Source organism: Onychostoma macrolepis, chromosome 05 (assembly GCF_012432095.1).
Source record: "Onychostoma macrolepis isolate SWU-2019 chromosome 05, ASM1243209v1, whole genome shotgun sequence".
Lineage (NCBI taxonomy): Eukaryota > Metazoa > Chordata > Actinopteri > Cypriniformes > Cyprinidae > Onychostoma > Onychostoma macrolepis.
In genome coordinates this window covers 2,208,985-2,231,091 of record NC_081159.1, presented here as the reverse complement: position 1 = coordinate 2,231,091, position 22,107 = coordinate 2,208,985, and the positions used below count along the sequence as shown (strand labels likewise).

The 22,107-nt window shown below is 36.3% G+C and overlaps 1 protein-coding gene across 2 annotated transcripts in view; it reads left to right on the top strand.

Moving 5' to 3' along the window:
* The window catches only part of kremen1 (kringle containing transmembrane protein 1), a 60,848-nt gene that overhangs the window by 15,337 nt on the left and 23,404 nt on the right, over positions 1 to 22,107 (top strand). For both annotated transcript variants that reach the window (XM_058776400.1, XM_058776399.1), the window contains exon 2: positions 13,645 to 13,807. In XM_058776400.1, the coding sequence (XP_058632383.1) occupies positions 13,645 to 13,807 (163 nt within the window). The remainder of the gene's footprint in view (positions 1 to 13,644; positions 13,808 to 22,107) is intronic.

Below are 22,107 nucleotides of genomic sequence, written 5' to 3'. Positions count from 1 at the left end.
GGCCAGTGGGAGAAAGCAAGATGTTGATGGTTTTCTGTCTTGTGTGGCAGCTTTTGTTTTATTTCAGATTGTGAAAGGCACATTTCATAACGTGTTTCTTAAGCGAGGGATTGTCGAGAAAGCCGACCTGATATGGGGTAACTGAGAATGATACGAATATCAGACCATCTATCCAACAAAAAAGAAAGAAGAGGAAAAAATAGTGAAGTGAAGTGAACAATACTGACTTGTCTGCAAGAATTTCAAAGGCTGAATCAGATATGTTGTGTAAAGAAGGATAATGCTATACAGTGTTTTATAGATGGGGTTCCCAAACATTTTTGCCAGATAAATCTATATGACAAATGATTTATTTTAATTAATGTAATTATTATTTAATGTTAATATTTCCAATTTTCCAATGTTCACTTGTGAGATATTCCTATTGTTTTTTTTATTTTATTTCCCATTATATGTTAATACTTTTTACATGTATTTTAAATCTGATTGTAAATTATTAACAATTTAATTTAATTTAAAATTTTATTTAATTTATATCATTATTCCATATTTTGAACTCCCCATGTAAAATATTATTATTTCCCAAAAAAAAAAAAAAAATATATATATATATATTAGTGCTGTCAAATGATTAATCGTTATTAATCGCATCCAAAATAAAACTTTTAGCTTACATAATATATTTCTGTGTACTGTGTATATTTATTATGTATATATAAAAGCATACACATACAGTATATATTTTGAAAATATATACATGTATATATTTATATTCATATAATTTATATTATATATACATATATTTAATATATAAAATTAAATGTTTTCTTAAACACACACATGCATGTGTTTGTATTTATATATGCATAATAAATATACACAGTACACACACACATATTATGTGAACAAAAACGTATATTTTGGATGCGATTAATCACGATTAATCGCTTTACACCACTAATATAAAAGGTGCATTTAAATATTCTAATATAATTCTAATATTATAAGATTTAATATTATAGAATATGTAAAAGATATTCTAAGATCTAGCTATTACCAACTGTATAAAAAAATATATATATATATATATTTTTTTTTATGAAAATAATTGTGTTTTATAATTTTCACCTAGCAAATGAAAATCCCTATTATTTAAACTGAAAGAGGGACCTGAGCCATTGTTGATGTTTATAGACCAGAATATCATAGAAATTTGTGGGTTGAACTCTTTTGACTTAAGCCCGTAAGTAACTCTGTAGCAACCACACAGCAGTCCATTAAAATCCACTCAGTCACTTAAAACCCTGTAGCAACCTCATAGCAACACCCTGGCAACCTTGAGATGAGTTTTACAGAGGCAAGCACTACTCATATTTTCTTTAGAACTTGCAAAAATCTCTTTTTGTTTATAATTTATTATTTCAATCCTTAAATTTTTGGATGAAAGCATCTGCTAAGTAGTTGTAGCCTCATAATTGCTCTCAGAACAGCTCTTAAGAGGCAGTCTCTTACTTTACAGCTTGCATGAAACATCGGTCGCAGATGGTGGATGTTTGTGCAACACGCATGCATGCGCTGACTCTCTCCTGAGGGAAAAGGCGAAAAGGCGTGAGATTATTGAGCTTTTTTGGGCAATGTCTGTACCTGCCGTGTGTGGTAACCACTCTTCTTCCTTTTTACAAAGTGAATCAGTCCCACACAACATTCAGTGTAATTAGTTTTAATGAAAACACATGGCTGGGAGCGATTTTCAGACATGTTAGAAAATTAAAATGGAATAAAATGAAATTAAGTATTTCCCCTCCAAACCTCCTCGTTCCATGTTTAATTGGAGCTTCAGTGGAGCAAGTAAAACACTCCATAGGTTTGACATTGGCTTTAGGTTCACTGCTGGCAGCGCTACCAAGGAAGAAATTAATTTGCACATATTTTATTTGCATTTTATTTGGATCATCCTTCTAATGTACACTTTTTATCTCCCTTTGTTCTCATATTATATAACATTTTCAGGAACACGTTGAACATGTTGCATCAATTGAAAACCACAGTGCCCCAAAAAAAAACCCATTTTCAGATACTGTCATCATGTACTTATCTCTTTTATGTTCAAAAACGCTTTGTTAGCGTTAATTATGGCTAATTAGCTAGATTAAAGAATGGAATCCTGGATAGAGTTCAATGTTTGCTATAAATGGAGGCATGTGCAAATTTCATGTTAATATTAGAATTGGGTCAGGATGATCAACTAGACCTACTTATTTTATAATTTTTGCTAGTTTTTTTTTTTTTTTTTTTTTTGTATGTTTTAAAGTGGATGAATTTGAGGGCACAACTTTTCAGAGAATGTTTTAGCATTTTATTAGTAACCAGTGGACTGTCATGCTAAAACCCTCTCTGAGACGTTAATTTGGATTCCAAATATATTTAATTGTGCTTTAAAAGACCTTTTCTCCCATTATGTTGTGCTCCATTGAGCTTAAATGCAAGAACGCTTTCTTTTTGATTAGTGTCTGACATCCCACCAACAACTCAGTTTGTCTGTATATGAGTTTTGTATATTCTCAATACCTAATTACATTTTTTGAAGTACCTTATAGAGTGGCATGTAAATACAGTGGTAAAATGTGATAATCATTCAGTGCAGCAGTATATATCAAAGTTAGATGTAAGGGTGTATGTATGTGAGGGCTGTAGAAAGATAGACAGGTGTGGCCTGTTGCCTGTAATTCATGAAACTTGACTCAAGCTCAAATTCTCTTGGACAAAAGTTCGGAGTTTAGGGAAGGAATGAAGTATACGTCTGTTTATATACCCTTGATTGATTTAACCATTGATTATATGTACATGTTCTTTGAAGACAGTTACCAAAAACACAGACATGGAAACGCTTAGAACAGTGCTGTTCTGCAGTATTTCTGTGTTTTGCATTGGGCTTGTTTGGCCTAAAGTAACATGAGACAGAAACTGTGCTGTGGTGTGGCCTGTAATCACTGTTTCTCAGTATCAGAGGGTCTAACGTTGCACACACATGCCCTTCAATGCACCCGACACATGTCTGCCTGCCTAAAACCACATATAATTAACATTCTTGCCATACCAATAAACCTGAGCAAAAACAGGGCGATCCGAAACAGGTGTGAGTTCATGTGTGCACGTGTAATAAAATACAACACAGGTCTTTGAGGTGTTGCAGGCGAGTGGATCCAAACTTTGATATAGCTTTGCTCTGTTCTGGCCGAAAGGCAGCCGGGGCAGCTTGCGTTTCTATAATTCAACTGCATCCCATCAGAGGAGAGATGTGGTAACATGTCTCATTTCTCAAAGTTAACCAATTCTGATTTGACACTGTCCCGATTTGAATTATACATAAAACCTTGATCTAGTAACCCAGTTTTGGCTGTTCAGGCTTTGCCAGAGAACATTGGCTGAGAATCTTTACATTAATTTTGTCTCAGAGTTTAAGCAGAATCTATAGCTGACAGCACTGATTATTGATTGGCTCAGTTGTTTTCTCTCTTGCTAACAGCTTAAACACATGCTTCACCCCATTGTAAATCATGCTCTAAATGTTTTAAGGGCCATGTGGGTGTTGTAATGCTGCGCAGAAGGGCAGAGTTGGAGATGTAGCCTGTGTTTTACACTTAAGTCATGAAAAATCCCATTGTCTTTAATCTTTTGAAATATATGATGCTAATATGCTATGCAAACATAATGCAAATTTAAGGAATTACTTCAAGTATCAACCCAGGCTCACTGGAAAACATGCATGTGATGACATTTCTGCAAAATTATAAGTTGGTTCATGCAGATTACAAAGTGAAATGTCCAGTGAGTTCAGTTTTATTCAAAACAGATTTGTTGTACATGTCACATCAGTTTGGAAATTAAATTTGAAAATAACGTACCACCTTTATTAAACCTTACCCTAAACTTAACTGATAGTGACGGATACCTGGGATAAAACGCATTTGCTGAAGCAGCTATTCCATATTAGCTTGCTTTTACAAGTCTTTGAACTCTTTTATCATGACCTGTGTTTCACAGAACTCGTAGCTCATCAGTGCAGTGCTTTACCGGGCGAGCTTCCGAGCAAGTTTACTACATCTGAAAAGCCATACATAAGGAGCTAATTAAGCATGTCAGAATGCTGAAAAGCTGACAAATCATGCATTATGGTAAAAGCGTTTTGAGGTCATAACACAATATTGTGGAAGGAACTGCATTCAAATAAATCTTTATTAATTGATAATCTGCCCTTTTAATGGTAATTCGAATGCTAATTTTTTAATGACAATTTGCAGGTGTGTGATTATCAGCACAGAGGACACGATTGAGTAAATGAATCAAAGATTCACACTTAAAAGCTCTTGTTTCATACTTAAATGAATCCGTGTTTTTAGAATGCATTAATTTTGTTCGATGAACTATTCATTGATTCACTCATAATGATGCCACCCCTACTTGCGTAATGATGCAACTGTTACATCAATAAACGATTATATGACCATGTAAGAAATCTAAATTCACTGCAGTAGAAAGTCTAGAATCCAAGTGAATAATTCTAGTAGCTTCCTTCTAGTTCCAGAACTGTGTCCTTGAACTCCAGACGAAGGGGTTTCTTGGGCAATAGCGCTTAAAATAATCAAGGATCTGTGGGCGGATATCCGTTGAGAGGTCTTGATGTAAGAGAGAGGGTGCAAATGACACAAGCATTATGAGGTCCTGTGGGAACAATGAGCTCTAGTGTCCTCCCAGACAAATCCTACAATATGACGGCAGTCTACAGCTTTCTTTCACTCTTTCCGTGAATGGATGAGGAGAACAAGAGGCAGAGACAGAGGATGATGCTGAAAAGGGAGGAATGCTGTGGGAAGAAGCTAATTCATGCATGTTTTTACTGCCACATTGTCTGTATAAGAGGTTTCTGTATGCTAGCTTTCGTAGGAGTTGTTTTACTCAAGCATGCTTTTATACAATAAGAATACACCCACATGCCGCCACTCGCTTTAGCGTTAGAGAGTCGTGTTTATTATCACGGCTTTGAAAGTCCTGCTCATGTTGATGTGTGCAGATACAAGGGATCTCAACACCGGTGTCAGTTCAGGATGGTTGGACCACAACTATCTACTCTACAAGCTTTGATAAAGCTGACGAGTTAGACGGCATAGTTTAGCTCTCCGGTGTACATTAGTACAGGCTTACACAACCCACACATGTCTCAGATTCCCGTTGTGTGTTTATATGCAGGCTCATTTGGCAGTAAAGGTTGCACTTCAAAGGCTGGCTTGAGCAGTTTTGGAAAGTGAACATGACCCTAGCGTGGGTGCTATCTCTTTGTTTTTCTGTTAATTTTACGAGTCTTGGCTTTGTGACCCCCTCCATGACAAAAGGAAATGTAAATTAAACCGGCTGTTACCTCACAAGCTCAACTCAACTCAATTTGTGGGGAAAATTGGGGCACTTGAGGAGAGAAGGATGGCAATAAGATCATTCCTTCCTCGTTTAATTCTCTTTCTTTCTCTTTTGTGTATTGCCGAGACTTGTGCTTTATCGTTTCAGATATATCTGACTCAAACAAACTCATTTTCAAGCTTTTAGACCTCAACTAATCAACTACTCTTTCCTCATTACAACTTTTACAGAAGAATACCATGATATTATTCTGTGATTGCAAAACTGTATTTTCAGCAGCCGTTACGCCAGTCTTCAGTGTCACAAAATTACTATAATATGCTGATTTGGTGCTCAGGAAACATTTATTATCATCATTTAAGTTGAAAATAGTTATAATAATAGAAATCTTTGCTACATTTGTAGCAATATACTGTACTGTCGCTGTTGATACATTTTTTGCAACCTTGCTGAATGAAAGAATTAAGTTCTTTTTAAATAAACACATAAATAAAATCTTACTGTCCACTAACTTTTAAATGGTAGTGTATAAGTCACGGTATTGTCGTTTTTGCTAAAAAAAAAAAAAAAATGATAGTATATCAAAAAAATTATATTATATAAAATATAATATAATATATATTATATAAAATGTTATTATATAAAAAAAAGTTTTTATATAATAAAGAAACATATAGTAATGCAAGCTTTTTGGCTACTTGAGTGATCTAAATAATTTACTAATTATTAAAAAAAATATGATTGTTCATAACAAATACATATTGCAGACGTCAGTATAAATACGGTTTCATATTTTAAAACACCAGAGTTATAAACAAAAACCTCAAAACAGTCATACCACCCAGCCTTACTTGATGCCACAGTAATACCATGTTTTTTTTTGTACATATATGTTGTAAATACCATAGTACAATATATGAAAATGGTCTGTGGTATGCATGATATTACCATGGTATTATGTGATTCCATCACTGTACCATGTTACAGTTTTTGCGAGGGACTTTTTCTCTGCTTTCATCTGTGATATTGCACCGCTGTTTACTTTCCTGTCAGGGTCGGTTTGAGGTGGTGTCAGTGGCGTGTGCTAAGTTAGTCTGCCATTCCCACTTCTATTTATTTAACCTCTTGTGGTCCCACTTTCACGTCTCAGCCCATGAAGCTTTTGTTCCTCGTACGGAATGTGAAGATGAAAGATGGCAGCAAAGCCTTGTGGATTCTGTCACAGTTTTCATCCAGCTGGACTCTGTGGGCCCAGATGTAGCGTTGGAGGATTCCCGCTGCAAGAGAGGATGTCTACGCATGAAATAACAATTTCACAGTGTCAGGCACTTGTGTGTGTTGGCCAGCACACCAGCTAAATCTCTGTGACTGCTCATTCAAGACCTTTATTATTCATCAGCCAGAGCCAACTCGTATACATCCATTCGGCTTATGTTTTCCCTGAGAAACTCTTGTGGTGGTTTACATTCAAGGAACAGTTCATCCAGAAATCATTTACTCTCTCTCGTAATGATTCCAGACATGCATGACTTGATTTTTCTGTTAGTCACTGTTTTCATGCAATTTATATAAACATCCATACAACTCGTCCGCTTTGGAAAAGAGTGGCTAGGACAATGTTTCATATGTTTTTGTTTTTGAAGAAAGAACGTCATAGAGGTTTGGAATGACATTAGGCTGACTTTTTTGGTGAACTATCCCGTTAAACCAATAATATGCCTTTCCAAACTCTAATGAAGATTTTTAAATGAATTCTCACCTTCCAGGAAAGTTGCAACAAGCAAAATTGCCTTAAAATTGTTGGCTGCCTCAAGGCGTTTCTCATTCTATTTATACTCTTCAAAAGCAGGACACATTGCTCACTTTTCCCATTAAAGGGAACATGATTGAATAATGTGCAGTGTATAAGAGAGTCATGGAGAGGTTAGAGAAGGTTCAAGCAGGTTAATGTTGAAGAGCACCGCTGAGATGCTGCAGTTCTGAACCTGCTTGGTTTCACAGTATGACCTGCTGAAGTTTGGGGTTTTGTGAATGAGAACTACTTGGGAAGGTTATTAGCTGTCCTGTACTGGTTTTGATTTAGGTCTATGTAGTTATGCTGTACAACATTATATGTATTTTTCTTTTTTCTTTTTTGGCTTTATCTTAGAGAGCAGGGTGGCAGTTAGCTGATATAAAGCTGATATAGACCTATATACTGCGCTTTTTAATTAAAAAATAGTTTGTTTTTAATTTAAAACAACACATGCATGTCTCTTTGTGCACTTAAATTTGTTTATTTTACTAAAATTATTAGAAATAAATCGTTTTAAAATCAATCAACTTGAACAAACAGTTTGAACTTGATAAATGAACAGATTTATACTGTTTTGATAGGAACTTCTTGATTCTGTCATTTTTAAAGATGGACAGACTGTGGTGTTTTTAATGCAGGTTATGCATGTATGATAAGAAAGTCTCACCAGATGGATTCACCAAAGTTGAATTGAATTTGATCAAATAGGTTCTCAGTGATGTCAAAATAACACCTATCGGCAAACTGAGAACTTGTCAGAAAAATGCCAAATGTTGGCCACGTATTGCAATGTTTCGTTTGAAGACTAGCCTGGATAGTATTTTTTATTCATCTATTTTTATTTTTTTAACCTTGTGTAGTTTATTTCTTGCCATGCATGCAAAATGCCCTTGTTGGCATCTGTCTGCTTTAGCTGTATAGCTTCTACCAAGTGACCATTTGTGCCAGAACACTGTAGATGTAAATAAGCCAACTTATTTTATCAAAGCTATGCATTATTACATGGCTACTTGGAGTTTATCATTTGCATTAAGCATTGCTTTTTCCAGTCCTGTCAGAACAGTTCTGTGACTCATTTTTAGGTCACAACCCACGAGTTGAGAAGTACTCTATTAGGCCACCTTGGTGGGGCCATGTCAGCCGCGATGCATCATGACACATACATCTCTTCAAATCATGTTCTCTTAATAGGATCTGCTTTTGATAATATAGTCAAGAGGCGTCTGTGTCCAGACCTAAAGTGGTTATTTGTCGTTGAAGTTTGTCCAGTTGTTGTCGGTTCGTTTTGAAAGCACATCCCCTGAGGCAGACAGACTCGGTGAGTGTTTCATATGATGTGGCGGATGAGCAGATGGTTTGGCACTGTCACTTTTATACATAATCATTTTCTCTGCTTGTCTCATAGGCCTGCCACGTTCTCAGCCGAGCCCAGGGCTGGCTAAAGCTAGTTGGAGTGAGAAATTGTTTTAGCCTCTGCTATTGTGTCTTCACTCCATTCAGTGTGACACAGAACGAGACCCAAAGGAAGCACGGTGTCCTGTTTAATTACCTCACAGAGGGACACAGAGCCTATACCTGCAAGACTTTAACATGCAAATAACCACAGAAAGATTTTGACATCTAACTAAACAGCTATAAAGCTGAAGTTAGTTCACCCCTAAATCATTTACTCACCCTCATGTCATCCAAAATCTCTTAAATTGATTAGACTGCTCTTTTCCTTAAAGTAGTGTTATTCATATACTATGTATTCCTTAATTTAGTATTATTTTTATATTTTCAGTTTTCATTTTGAAATTTCAGTAATGTTGTTATGTGCTTTTGTTTTTATTTTTTATATTTCTTATAATTAGTACTTTATTTTTGTTTCACATTTTAGTAACACATTTTTCATTCAGTTAGTTGCCATAATCAATTTTTCATCTAATATTTCTAATATTTTTTGTTATTTCATTTTTAATTCAATTGTCAAAAAAGTTTTAACAAAGCTGCCTTAAAAAAAAGTCAATGATGCAACGGCAGTGATGTCAATCACCATTGGTTCTCATGTGTCATGTGTCATGTGTCATGTGTCATGATATTCTTGTGGTGAATATAGAATCAATTAAAGTGTTTGTCCTCACACGAAACTACCGATAGCTTCTGAAGACTTGGAATACAGCCAAAAAGTCATACACACCACTTTTATGTTACTTCTGTGCTGTTATTTTGCCATTTTTAGAACCGTTTTGAGAAAGTGTCTGGCAGCATTCAGTTTTATTGCATAGAAAAGAGCATTTAGGCCAAGGCCCATCACCTTTCCAGTTGTTTGTTATAATTTATAAGTATTCCAATAGGTCTAGAAATCATACTTATAAAATTAAGCTTCTTCATATATCCAGGTTTTTCAAACACAGAAAAAGTTCTTTTATTATTTGAATGCATGTTTATTATTTTAAGTCATCTGGAAGCTTCCTTAGAAGTTTGCTGAGGCCCCCTGGTGGATCCCAGCTTTCTAATTTAGAGCCACTGATTTAAGGTATTCAGCTACACTTGTTCCACAAATTAAAGAAAGTTTGAAATGACACGAGGGTGTGTAAATGACAGTTTTCAACTGAGCTTTAATGACAAAGAATTGACAGTTTTTATTCTCCTCCAGCACTTCTGCTGCATTTAATTGAGAATTGTGTCCCGGGTGAATCCTGTTGCCTTCAGCTGTCACAGACACAACAAATTTAGTCTAATTTATTTCTGCCTTGTGTACTGATCACAATGCTACATAGTCTTTCTCTGTTCCTTACAAAGATGAGCACATCTGCAAACTCAATGAGGAAGCAATTAGCAACTTTCACATATAATAACAGGGCAACTATCTCTGTGCACATAATCCACTTCTGTCCATTTTTTTTTTTTTTAAGACCCTCTTGTTTCTGGCTCTGTGGGGCGGTTCCTCCCTTCCTCGTGTTCTGAGCTTCTTTTTCTGTTGATGTACTTGCATTTTATAGTTTTCTTTTTCCATTTGCTCTTTCATGCGGCCGAGACTCTGTTTCCCATCAAGGCCTGTGATCCAACCACAACAAAGGCATCACATGGCGATACAGGGGGAAACTTGATGACGGAGTGGGGAACGATTGGAGGTAATGTTATTACGGCTAGATGAGGGGGGAAAGCTCATCCTCAGGAACCTACAAGTGCAAATGATCACGTTCCCCCCCCACCCCCCAAAAAAGGTGTTCTTTGAACGTCGCTCAGCAACCCACACTGGGTTTTGACTACCTATTCATCTCGATGATGGACCTTCTTATCTGGTTCTTCCCAGTCTACTCACTGCTTCCCTGCACTGCCGCAGCTTAACGATGCCTCCCGACCACATCAAGTTAAGCTGCTGCTAATTGCTACCCTTCCTCGGGCCCTTCTTATTTCAGCCATCCCGTCTGGAAACCTTTTCTGCCGAGGTTAGCCACAGCAGCAAGATGTCTGCCGACTTGTGGCTTGATGCAACTGCGATATGCAGCAGCAGAGGGTTATTTCTCATCACAGAGGCAGCAAAGTTGCTCTTCAGGTGAGCATAAATAGGAATAATGAGTCCTATGTTGTGCGGAGAGCGGGTATGAAGGACGTCCATCCCATTAGTAATGCATGGTTTGGCTGGCAGTAACTCCGTCCAAGATTACAGAGAGGAAATCATGATTGCTCTGGGAGATGTGTGACTCTCCAGTGCGCTGTAAACTCCCTGAGCTTCACGTTGGCCAACCCCTGATGGAATGACAACACCATCCAGTCACGCATTATTTATTGCCATCCTTTATGAATGTCAATCTGCTGCCTAAGTCTGTCACTGCAAGTATGTCTGGATGAACGTTGCCATAAAGTTGTCGTAAAGGAATAGTCATCATTTACTCACTGTCATACTGTCCCATAATTTATTCCACCTGTAAGACTTTCTTAAAGAATATCCTGACAGCACTTTTCCATTTTCCCAACCAACCAACATACAAACAAATAAATAAATACAATTTCCATATATATTTAATCTAATTGAATATTTAAATATTTACTGAATTTGCCAGAAATAGGTATTACTGCATGCTTATTTAATGTATAAACGTTTTTATTGCTTTAATTTTCATCAAAAATGACTTATTAACAGCCATATTTATTTTTGGTTTGCATCCATTAAGTAACAAATAAAAAGAGAAAATAGTCAAATTAATTAAGAGTAACTTTAATAGGTGACTTTTAACTTTAATTTAATATATGTTCATTTAAAATATAAAAATTATTTTTGTTGAATTTTTAGAAAAAAGACTATACTGTGATGTTTCCTTGTTGAATAAAAGTATTCATATATATATATATATATATATATATATATATATATATATATATATATGTAAATTAATACTTTTATTCAACATGGAAACATAAAACTGATCAAAAGTGACACTAAAAGAATTAAACACTTATTTTAAATTATCACAATATAATATAATATTGTGATATTATATTATAATAATATTTATTTTTTTTAACTTTTTTTGTTTGTTTGTTTTGGTCAAATAAATTAATAAATATGTCCCAAAATAATAAGTTGTGCACGTATCAGTTCAAACAAGTTGAGCAAACCACATATTAATATTGAGACCATACAGATTGTGTAGTTTAAAAAAACAAAAAACAAAAAAAAACATCATGGTCATCGTAATTCCAGAAACCCAACAGTATTCATGTCCCAGCGGGGGGTGTTTCTGAGTCTTGCCACCTGCATGACTTTAATTAAAATCTACATGACACCCAAAAAGCAAAGCCTGTGATTTCACGTTTTAACGAGGCCTGGTTTTCTTTCTTCTTGATTCCAGCGAGCATGACTTCCACAGTGCTGCCTGGACACTGTCCAAGTGTTCTGCGGCTTTTAGGGCTGTATTTTCTGATTGGATACAACTGTTTCGGTTGTGTGAGCAACAGCGCAAATGTCCTACCACATATGTTGCTGCACCCTACGTCCGTTTGCTCCAATGTGCCTCTTTCAGAGCCAGCCACCGGAAAGCATTTGCCCTTTTTGAGGCGAGCAAGCCTCACACAAATCAAAATGATTATCAGTGAGCGCTCATTTGAGGCGGTCCTGCCTGAGGTACGTTAATTGCATTTGATTAATGGTGTTCAGGAAATTTGTTTAGGGAAGCTGTGTGGTTTTTCTGATTTGTTACATGATGCCCTATACTCTTCCCCTGAAGGAAGGGCTTGACCCACATCAGTGGTACATCTAGACAACTCCGCTTGGAAAACAGAGGCTAATTATCTCAACATCTTCCCTGTGCTCCAAAACGCTGCAAATATCGGCAATATTTCACTCATTTGTTAAGAATATTCATATGTGTATATAAAATGACTGAAAATGTCCATAAACCCTTAAAAACAAAGGTTCTTTATTGTCATTTTATAAATAACCTTTAACATCCATGGAACCCTTCCATTGTTCAAAAGGTTCTTTAAATTTTTAAAATGTTCTCTATACTAAGAAAAATGTTTTTCTTTGAACCCCCCTTGATTTTTCAAGTGTAGAATGTCTGGGGACCAGAATTTGGGCTCCTAATTTTGACTCGACCCAGTAAGCAACCACCCAGAACATCCTGGCCGCATAGCAATGGAAATGGAAAATCTAGGTTACTTATTATTATTATTATTAATATTCATATGAGATGCACATTTTCATTTTGTTGGCTTTTGGAGATCTTGGAGAGCAGATCAGAATGGAGATGTTATCAGATTTTGAGGTACCTCACATATGAAAGCCAGGGTTTAAATCCACGCTCTCGCCGCATACCAGCTTCCATCATTCAAAGCAGAACTCAGTCCAAATGAGATGCTTTGAAGTCTGGAGCTTAGAAATACCAGCAGATACCCTTTGATGGAATAGTTACCCTCTTGTTTATTTTGACTGTGCGTAAGTCCTGGGTCTCTGTTGTTTTTGGTTGAGAAAAGGATCCATATGGTTGCCTTCCAGAATTTTTGTTCCTTTTTGTAGTTCAGCTTTTCGCCTGGGGTTTAGTGACAATATCATCTTTGCACTTGAGTGTGGCACGCTTATGGAATTAGTTTGCAGACAGGTCACACCAGGTAATTTTGGAATCACTAACCTGAATCATAATTGATTTATTTCTTCCGTTATAATTATTCACCCGCAGCGTTTTGACTCATCCTGGGACAGCAGACTTGCATGCTAACAGATGCAATAACATCTGACTATGACAATTTGAGTGTGAAACTCAAAAGATTACCATAACCGCAATGTCCACCAACATACTGTATTTTCTAAATGTATAAAATCATAATAAATTGATCTCTATCAAAGTTTTCGGAGTATTTTTGTCTAGCTACTCACAGTTTTCTGGATAAAACGTGTCGCATTTACATCTGAACATTTGGATTAAAAGGATATTTTCTCTCGTGTCTCTCAGAGTGTTATACAGCAAATGGAGAGGACTACAGAGGTCGACAGAACCAGACAAGCCTGGAAGGAGGAAGACCGTGCCTTTTCTGGAATGAGACTTTCCAGCATCCATACAACACCATCAAATACCCCAATGGAGAAGGAGGTCTTGGACCACACAACTTCTGCAGGTCAGGAAAATACTGTAGGGATGGAAGGACAGCAAAACAATAGTGATGTTCTGTAGAATTTGGCTTGATGAATTCAAATTTGCAGATGTTTAGCATTTGCAAAAAGTGCATGTTGCTCCAAGATTCTCAAAGAATGCAATGGAGTTCCACAAAAATGACATTAAAAATAAAGGGGTTACACTTTATTTTAATGTGTCCTTGTTACAGTATTAACTACATGTACTCGCTATATGGTTAGAGTTAGGATTAGGGTTTTGCTTAGGGTTACTTGCATGTAATTATGCATAATTTATTATTATTATAATAGAAAGTACATGTAACGTGTAACAAGGACACCGTAAAATAAAGTGCTACCAATAAAGGTTCTTTATTTGCATCTATGGTTCCAAGAACTTCCACGGAACCTTTCCATTCCACAGAAGCTTGTTTATAGTAGAAAAACACACTAAGATAAAAAATGGGAACCAAAAGTGATAAGGAAAAATAAACTTTTACTTTTGGAACATTTATTCGAGTCAGTAAACAATCAACAGAAAGATTCGAGGGACTGTTCCTTTAAATAAGAGAATGTATTTTAAGTGAAAATAACCAAGAGGGACATTGTTGCAAAATTGTAAGAGACATTGTGTGATTTTTGGCGATGTGTTGTAAGAATTTTATTGACACATTCTTCAGTGTCAGAGTGTCACGGTGTCTTCACTGTCTAAAACATTCACATCCTCAACAAAACAGATGTTTTATTCATCTGAAAGTCTCTTTGTCTTTGACCAGGAACTGTATTTATATTTTCATGGTATTTTCATTTATAGTTTCGTGTTGTCGGAGAGAAGCTTTCTGTTTCTCAGAACGTCACAGTGCAGTGTTTGACTGTGGTCCATGAGCGTAGGTTTATTTTTTGTGCCTGTCATTATGTGGACTCAGCAGGGCTTGAAGAGTTTACATTTGCAAAGTCGCCCCAAATCCCTCGGTCCCGAAAAAACGCAGCAGAGCGACAGCGCGGATGACCGATAGCCTCTTTCTCTCCTCAGCTTCACATTTATTCTAGATGCACGAGCTAACCCACAATACAAGAAATAAAACATTACTGTCACAGGCCTGTTTCTGTAATATACAAACTGGTAATCCGACCGAAGTCCAATCACAGATAGATTACAATATGCTGGAGCTTTTGGTTCATGCGCACGTGTAACACAATATTCCAGCTTTATACTGTTTATAAAGTTTGTCAATTTCATTAAAAAAAAATCCCCTTTTCCTGGCTGAGTAGCAGTGTTTTCTAAATCTGTTGCATGGAGTTTAGAGTTTCTCACAGTTGCCTCAGCTGTTATGTCACTCCTCGGACTGACGATAGTAGCTGGAGTGGGATCAGAAAGCACAAAGTAAGAGATGAGAGATGGCATTTAAGAGCACACTACTGCAGTACTTTTTTAAACACTTAAAGGGATAGTTCACCAAAAAAAAAAGAAAATCATGGCATTGTTTACACGTCTTTATTACTTGAAACCTATACGATTGTTCTTTTTCCATGAAACACCAATGGAGTTATGTAGCAAAACACTGCCACACTGCCCTTGAACGCGTCAGTTTTAAAAGGAAATAATAAGGCCAATTTAATCTATCTATCTATCTATCTATCTATCTATCTATCTATCTATCTATCTATCTATCTATCTATCTATCTATCTATCTATCTGTCTGTCTGTCTGTCTGTCTGTCTGTCTGTCTGTCTGTCTGTCTGTCTGTCTGTCTGTCTGTCTGTCTATCTATCTATTTATCTATTTATCTATTTATCTATCTACCTACCCATCTATCTACCTATCTATCTATCTATCTATCTATCTATCTATCTATCTATCTATCTATCTATCTATCTATCTATCTATCTATCTATCTATCTATCTATCTATCTATCTATCTATCTATCTATCTATCTATCTATCTATCTGTCTGTCTGTCTGTCTGTCTGTCTGTCTGTCTGTCTGTCTGTCTGTCTGTCTGTCTGTCTGTCTGTCTGTCTGTCTGTCTGTCTGTCTGTCTGTCTATCTATCTATACCATACCATACCATGTCTGTCTGTCTGTCTGTCTGTCTGTCTGTCTGTCTGTCTGTCTAGCTATCTATCTATCTACCATACCATACCATACCATACCATACCATACCATACCATACCATGTCTGTCTGTCTGTCTGTCTTGTCTGTCTGTCTGTCTGTCTATCTATCTATTTATCTATTTATCTATTTATCTATCTACCTACCCATCTATCTACCTATCTATCTATCTATCTATCTATCTATCTATCTATCTATCTATCTATCTATCTATCTATCTATCTATCTATCTATCTATCTATCTATCTATCTATCTATCTATCTATCTATCTGTCTGTCTGTCTGTCTGTCTGTCTGTCTGTCTGTCTGTCTGTCTGTCTGTCTGTCTGTCTGTCTGTCTGTCTGTCTATCTATCTATACCATACCATACCATACCATGTCTGTCTGTCTGTCTGTCTGTCTGTCTGTCTGTCTGTCTGTCTGTCTTGTCTGTCTGTCTGTCTGTCTGTCTGTCTATCTATCTATTTATCTATTTATCTATCTATCTATCTATCTATCTATCTATCTATCTATCTATCTATCTATCTATCTATCTATCTATCTATCTATCTATCTATCTATCTATCTATCTATCTATCTATCTATCTATCTTCCATACCTATATATCTTCCATACCTACCTACCTACCTACAGTACCTACCTACCTACCTATCTACCTATCTACCTATCTATCTATCTATCTATCTATCTATCTATCTATCTATCTATCTATCTATCTATCTATCTATCTATCTATCTATCTATCTATATCTATCTATCTATCTATCTATCTATCTATCTATCTGTGATTAGGAATATGACTTGCATGGAATACTTTAATGGCACTTTGATGGGGTTTTTTTGGACCTAGAAAAACACTTAATCCAGCCTTATTTGCTATTTGCTATTAGCCTGAGTCCATAGAAAACTCAGGCTAATACCCAACACTATTTTAAAACCTGCTAAACAGTCCAACATAACACGTTTGACCAGGCTGGAGAAATGTCACTCTTCCCTTTTTCTCTCTCTGTATTTTTTTGTATTCCATTAGAAGGAAGATGAGGGTGAGTACATGACAGAATTTTCATTTGTATGCGAACAAACCCTTTAAAACAGCCTGTCTGTTGCTGTTCAGCCATGAGGAGGGGTGCTGCGGTGACTCTGTATATGTGTGTGCGTTCAGGTCCAGCAGACTGTATGATATGGGAAGTGAAAGCCGGATTCAGAGCGGCAGACAGAGATTAAATGAAGAGAGGGAGATCACCGTCAGGAACACCAGTGTTGATTTTAGGCACACGGTTGCACGGTGTTATGTCTGCTGGGTGTGTATATAGGAATGTCTTTCTGTATCATAACAGATTTTAGAACAGATCTATCTCTCTGTCTGTACATATGGTATGAAGTTCACTCCTGATCAAAAGGATAGTAGGAGTTCACAAGTGTCAGGGGAAGGGAGACAGGTGTATGTTTTTAACAAATATGACAAGTGTTATTTGTGTAGAGCATGTTTTTATGGTCTCGGTTAGGTGTAAGCGAGGAATGCTTCTGGAAAGCTGCAAGTGTGTGTTTCTTTAATGATGTCATAAACTCTTTGCATCTCTTTGTTTTCTTGCGCGCCATTTGATTTGAAAGGAGGAACTGCAGTCTTGGCATGTTGAGAGAGCCAGAGACAGAGAGCGAGAGAGAAATGGAGGTGCCAAGTCCTAATATCCCTCACATTTCATCTTTATTGTGTGCTGTAAAATAGCTATGAAAACATTGAGAGATGGGGCTGAGAGGAAGCGTCCTATTAATCATGAATAAAAGCAGCTATGAAGAGTCGGACTGAAAGGTCTCCAACTCATCCGCTTCCACTCAGACCTGTTATCCACAGCCTTTTTCAGATAGAGCAATCATAAATCTTACTTAACTTTTAATAGTACACTAATAGCAATGCTTAATTGAGGTTTTAAGTAAATCCCATTAATAGAAACAGAAGGTGTAATATTTTTACTGTTTATTTTGCAAATGCTGTGTATTCAGTGCTACAATCATTTGAATCTAGTGAGAAAATACTGCACGCATCCATATGTTTTTTTTTTTGTTATAGGCTACATAACGTCACACCAGTGTTTCCCAAATGCAGCAGTCATGAAGTTCGATTCGCAATTGAATGACTCCTATGAATCGGTCAAAACGATTCACAAAAACGTAATCAAACTAGCATTTGGAATCAGAACCACTTGGTTAGTGAATCATTCAGAATGGTAATTGATTTCCTCAGTAAGTAATTTTTTGGTAATGCCCAGACCTGTGCTATGGTATTACTATGGTATTCTCCGAAGTACCTTGAAATACCATGTAAATACCGTGTTACATAAATAAGGCAGACTTAAGCTACATTGTATAAATCAAAGTATTCATTGGTGTCAATAGAGTCAGTACACTGTAAAAAAATAAATAAAATTTGAGCCAACTTAAAATTTTAAGGCAACCAGCTTCAGCAGATTTTTGAGTTTTCTCAACTTGTCGTTTTAAGCTTATACAACAAAAATTTGAGAATCTTCCACAAAAGTAAGTTGAGCAAACTCAAAAATCTGCTGAAGCTGGTTGCCTTAAAATTTTAAGTTGGCTCAACTTTTTTTTTTTTTTTTTTTTTACAGTGTATTCAGTGTAAATCAATGGTATTATTACCAACAAAACATTATGGATCCATCACAGTACTCTTCGTAGGGATATTTTATGTTTTGGCCATTCATTTTCTGAATTTGTTGAATAGTTCTGTGTACGTTAGGATATTGAGGGCCAGGTAAACATTACTGAAGTATAATGAGTTGTGAAACCATTCCATGTTGACTTTAAAAGTCCTGAGAGTTTTGGCTTGATTTGTGTGTGTTGCTGCTTTGTATGTTGCTTCCAAGAGAAACTTTAATGTTTAATTTTCCATCCTCAATCTGTCAAGACTTTAGCTTAAGCGAAAGTGCAAGCAACCGTTAAGCATTTGTGCGTTTTCTGTTTACACTGTTGTTTACTTAGCTGTGAAATTGAATGGTTTGTTATCCACTTTCAGATGTCAGTTCAGCGAGGCGGGCTTGAATTGTTGTGGTTGAATCGAGAGTGGCTGTGTGTGATATAGAGACAATAGACTCTGTCTCTCAAAAGTGTTGGATGAGCATCTCAAATTATGACTGTACATGGAATAAGTTTGTCCTAACAAGCAGTCCCGACTCCTTCAGTCCACTTACAGCGATGTAGAATATCTATGTTAGCTACGTTAAAAAGTGCATCGTTGTTCATTTACCTGCTTTGTTATTTTTATTCGATTTAGTAGTAGATCTCAGCACGTGTACAGGCTCATACTTGAGACTCATTCCTGCTGTAGCATATGTTTGCCATGTTGACTGAGCATGGCTCTGAGCATATTAGGCAAATTTCCCTTGCTCATATTTGCTTTGGATACTGGTTAGCTGCAGCGGGCTAATAGTGTGGTCGGCGTTCAGGAAAAAGCTATTTTCAGTCTTACCCTACTATAGATTTTACACGCTTTTGTTGTTAAAGAATCCCAGTTTTTTTATGAATAGCTCTGTGCCAGAATTTTAAAAGTTTATCATAAATTTTATGATTATGGTGCATGGAAAGCGGTTATTAAAGAGAAGCGTTTGAACGCAGGCCAGACAAGAACAGCTGGTTTTCTCTCAGTTCAGATGGCCAATAATGCTGAAACAAATTAGAGAGAGAGAAAAGCTAAAAGGAGCGAGAGAGTGTTGCAATAAACCGTAACGGCTCGACACATTGTTCTTACACATCAAATTTAGTGTCGCAATGATATTTGTGGTCAGTGTGAAAAGCCTTCTATTTTTGTTTGTGAAAAATTGCACAGAAAAATTTCAACCTTAAGTACACATATTTATCTCTTGCTGCAATGCATACCAATGTCAGCTTTTATTTCTGTACTTGATGAACTTCATGTATGCTCTGAAGAAATTTGTGTTTCTCAGAAGACGTAATGATGATCCTCAGTTGTGTCCGAGCTTTGTCTCTACAATTAAAATTGTAGACAGTAAGAATATATACATAACTGCAAAACTAAAGGGATAGTTCGGCCAAAAATGGAAATGGTTGGAATTTACTTTCCTCAGTGGAACATAAAAGAAGATATTTTTGAGAAATTAAATTGTAAAACAATGGAAGTCAATGGTTATCAAAACTGTTTGCTTGCCAACATTCTTCAGAATATCTTCTTTTGTGTTCTGCAGAAGAAAGAAAGTTGCAGATGGAATGACATGAAGAATGACATGAAGGTGATAAAATGATGACCGAATTTTTATTTTTAGGTGAAATATCCCTTTAATTGGTATTAATTTGCTCTTGGAAGAATTTAATAAGAAACGTTTGAGTCCATATTAATGGCAGACTTTGACTGCTGTTATCTCAATCAGATCTCAGCAAAGTTCTGAAACCTTAGAGGAGAAACATGAAATTATTAGGGAATTTTGCTCAGGGGAAATATCTGAGAAGCATGAGACTCCATATCATTGCGGTCTACAAGAAACAATTGAAAATGAAAGAAAGAAACCAAATGTCTGAGAGCATGCTTTTTTTTTATTTATTATTTTTTTTATGATGATAAAGCATGCTTCTTTTAAATTTAATACAAATATTTACTTGTCTTAATTTTATTGTCAGAATGATAATTTCAGAATTGTATCCATCCCTCTTTTGCCTTTGTTCCAACGAGCATCTTGAGCTTCAGTGGAATCAAGAACATCTGTACAAAGACATCAGAAGATCAGTGACACAAATCTGATTATAGACTCATTTTATGCCATGTTTCATTGTTTAATTGTCTTTCAGAAACCCTTTTTTCCGGGTTTTAGATGTTGTGACCCAGATTTCCAATGGGGTCTTAGACTTTCTCTGACTGTTTACATAGTATAAACATATAAAATTGTGTATTTACATGATATGACATTTTAGACAATATGAAAAGTAATCACAAAAAGAGATCTCACTGGTGATGGTTGATGTTTCCTAGGGCAGTTCTAAAGTCTTCTCCTTAAAGAGGTTATAAATCTCCAAAGGCATGGGTAATTCCCCATCCCATTAACCAGTCCGGAGAGATGATGTCCCCGTCATTACGGTAACACATGAAAGGCCCTGAGACTCTTTACTCATTCACTGAAAGGACTTGACCCTGCAGGCTTAACCGGACACACACACACTCTTGCACACACGCACACACACGCACACACACATATACATCCACACACTTGAGGAATCCTGGGGGCAAACAGGCCTGCGTTTGGTGATCAAAGCCTCCTATTATATCTGGTCTGGAACTGCACCCTTGCATTGCTCTCCTCTCACCCTTGAGGGAAGAAAGGTGATTAATTAGAGGTTTTAAACAGATAAATTAAAGGATTAGTTCATGGAGAAAAAAAAAAGATAATTCTGTCATCATTTACTCACCTCTAGTCATTCCAAACCTGTATGATTCTGGCACCATTCTGGCAAATTTTGAGCTGAACTGATTGAATGGGGACTACATTTTTCAAGCTTCAAAAAGGACTCCATGTAATTAAATTTAATCCATATGACAATAGTTTTGTGTGATGAACAAATTGATATTTTCATAGTCTTCCTGTCCAGTGAGCTGCTAATGGTTGCCAAGTCAGGTTTGAGTTACCGAGTTACTGAAATTACAACAAGTTCATGAACGAATCATTGAGATTTGTGAGCTGAAAAGATCTATTTCAGATGAGTTTTTTCAATTTGTTGACAATTTTGAGAGCGTGCCAAGAAGAGCTGTCAGCACATAACCATTTAAATTGCCTGTTCCTCACACAAAGCTGATATATGGAGATTTGTAATGTATAGTATATGAGTTGTATGGACCATTTTATGTTTATATGTGTGTGGATATTTATATATAATATATCATTTTGGATCTCATTCACTTTCGTTAAAAATTGTCCAAAGCTATTCTTCAAAAGTTCTTTTGAGTTCCTCAGAAGAAAGAAAGTTGTGAGGGTGAGTATTAGATTAGAAAATGTTCATTTTTTGGGTGAACTGTTCCATTAAGTGCTCGCTGTATGACCCCAAAGGCAGCCTGGATCAAATAAAGCCATATAGAAACCTGGCACGATGTATGAGTATGTTTATATGTGTCTGCCAACAAGACAGATTCCTCTTATAATCTAATCTCCTCCATTGAACCTCAATTGCCCTGAAGAC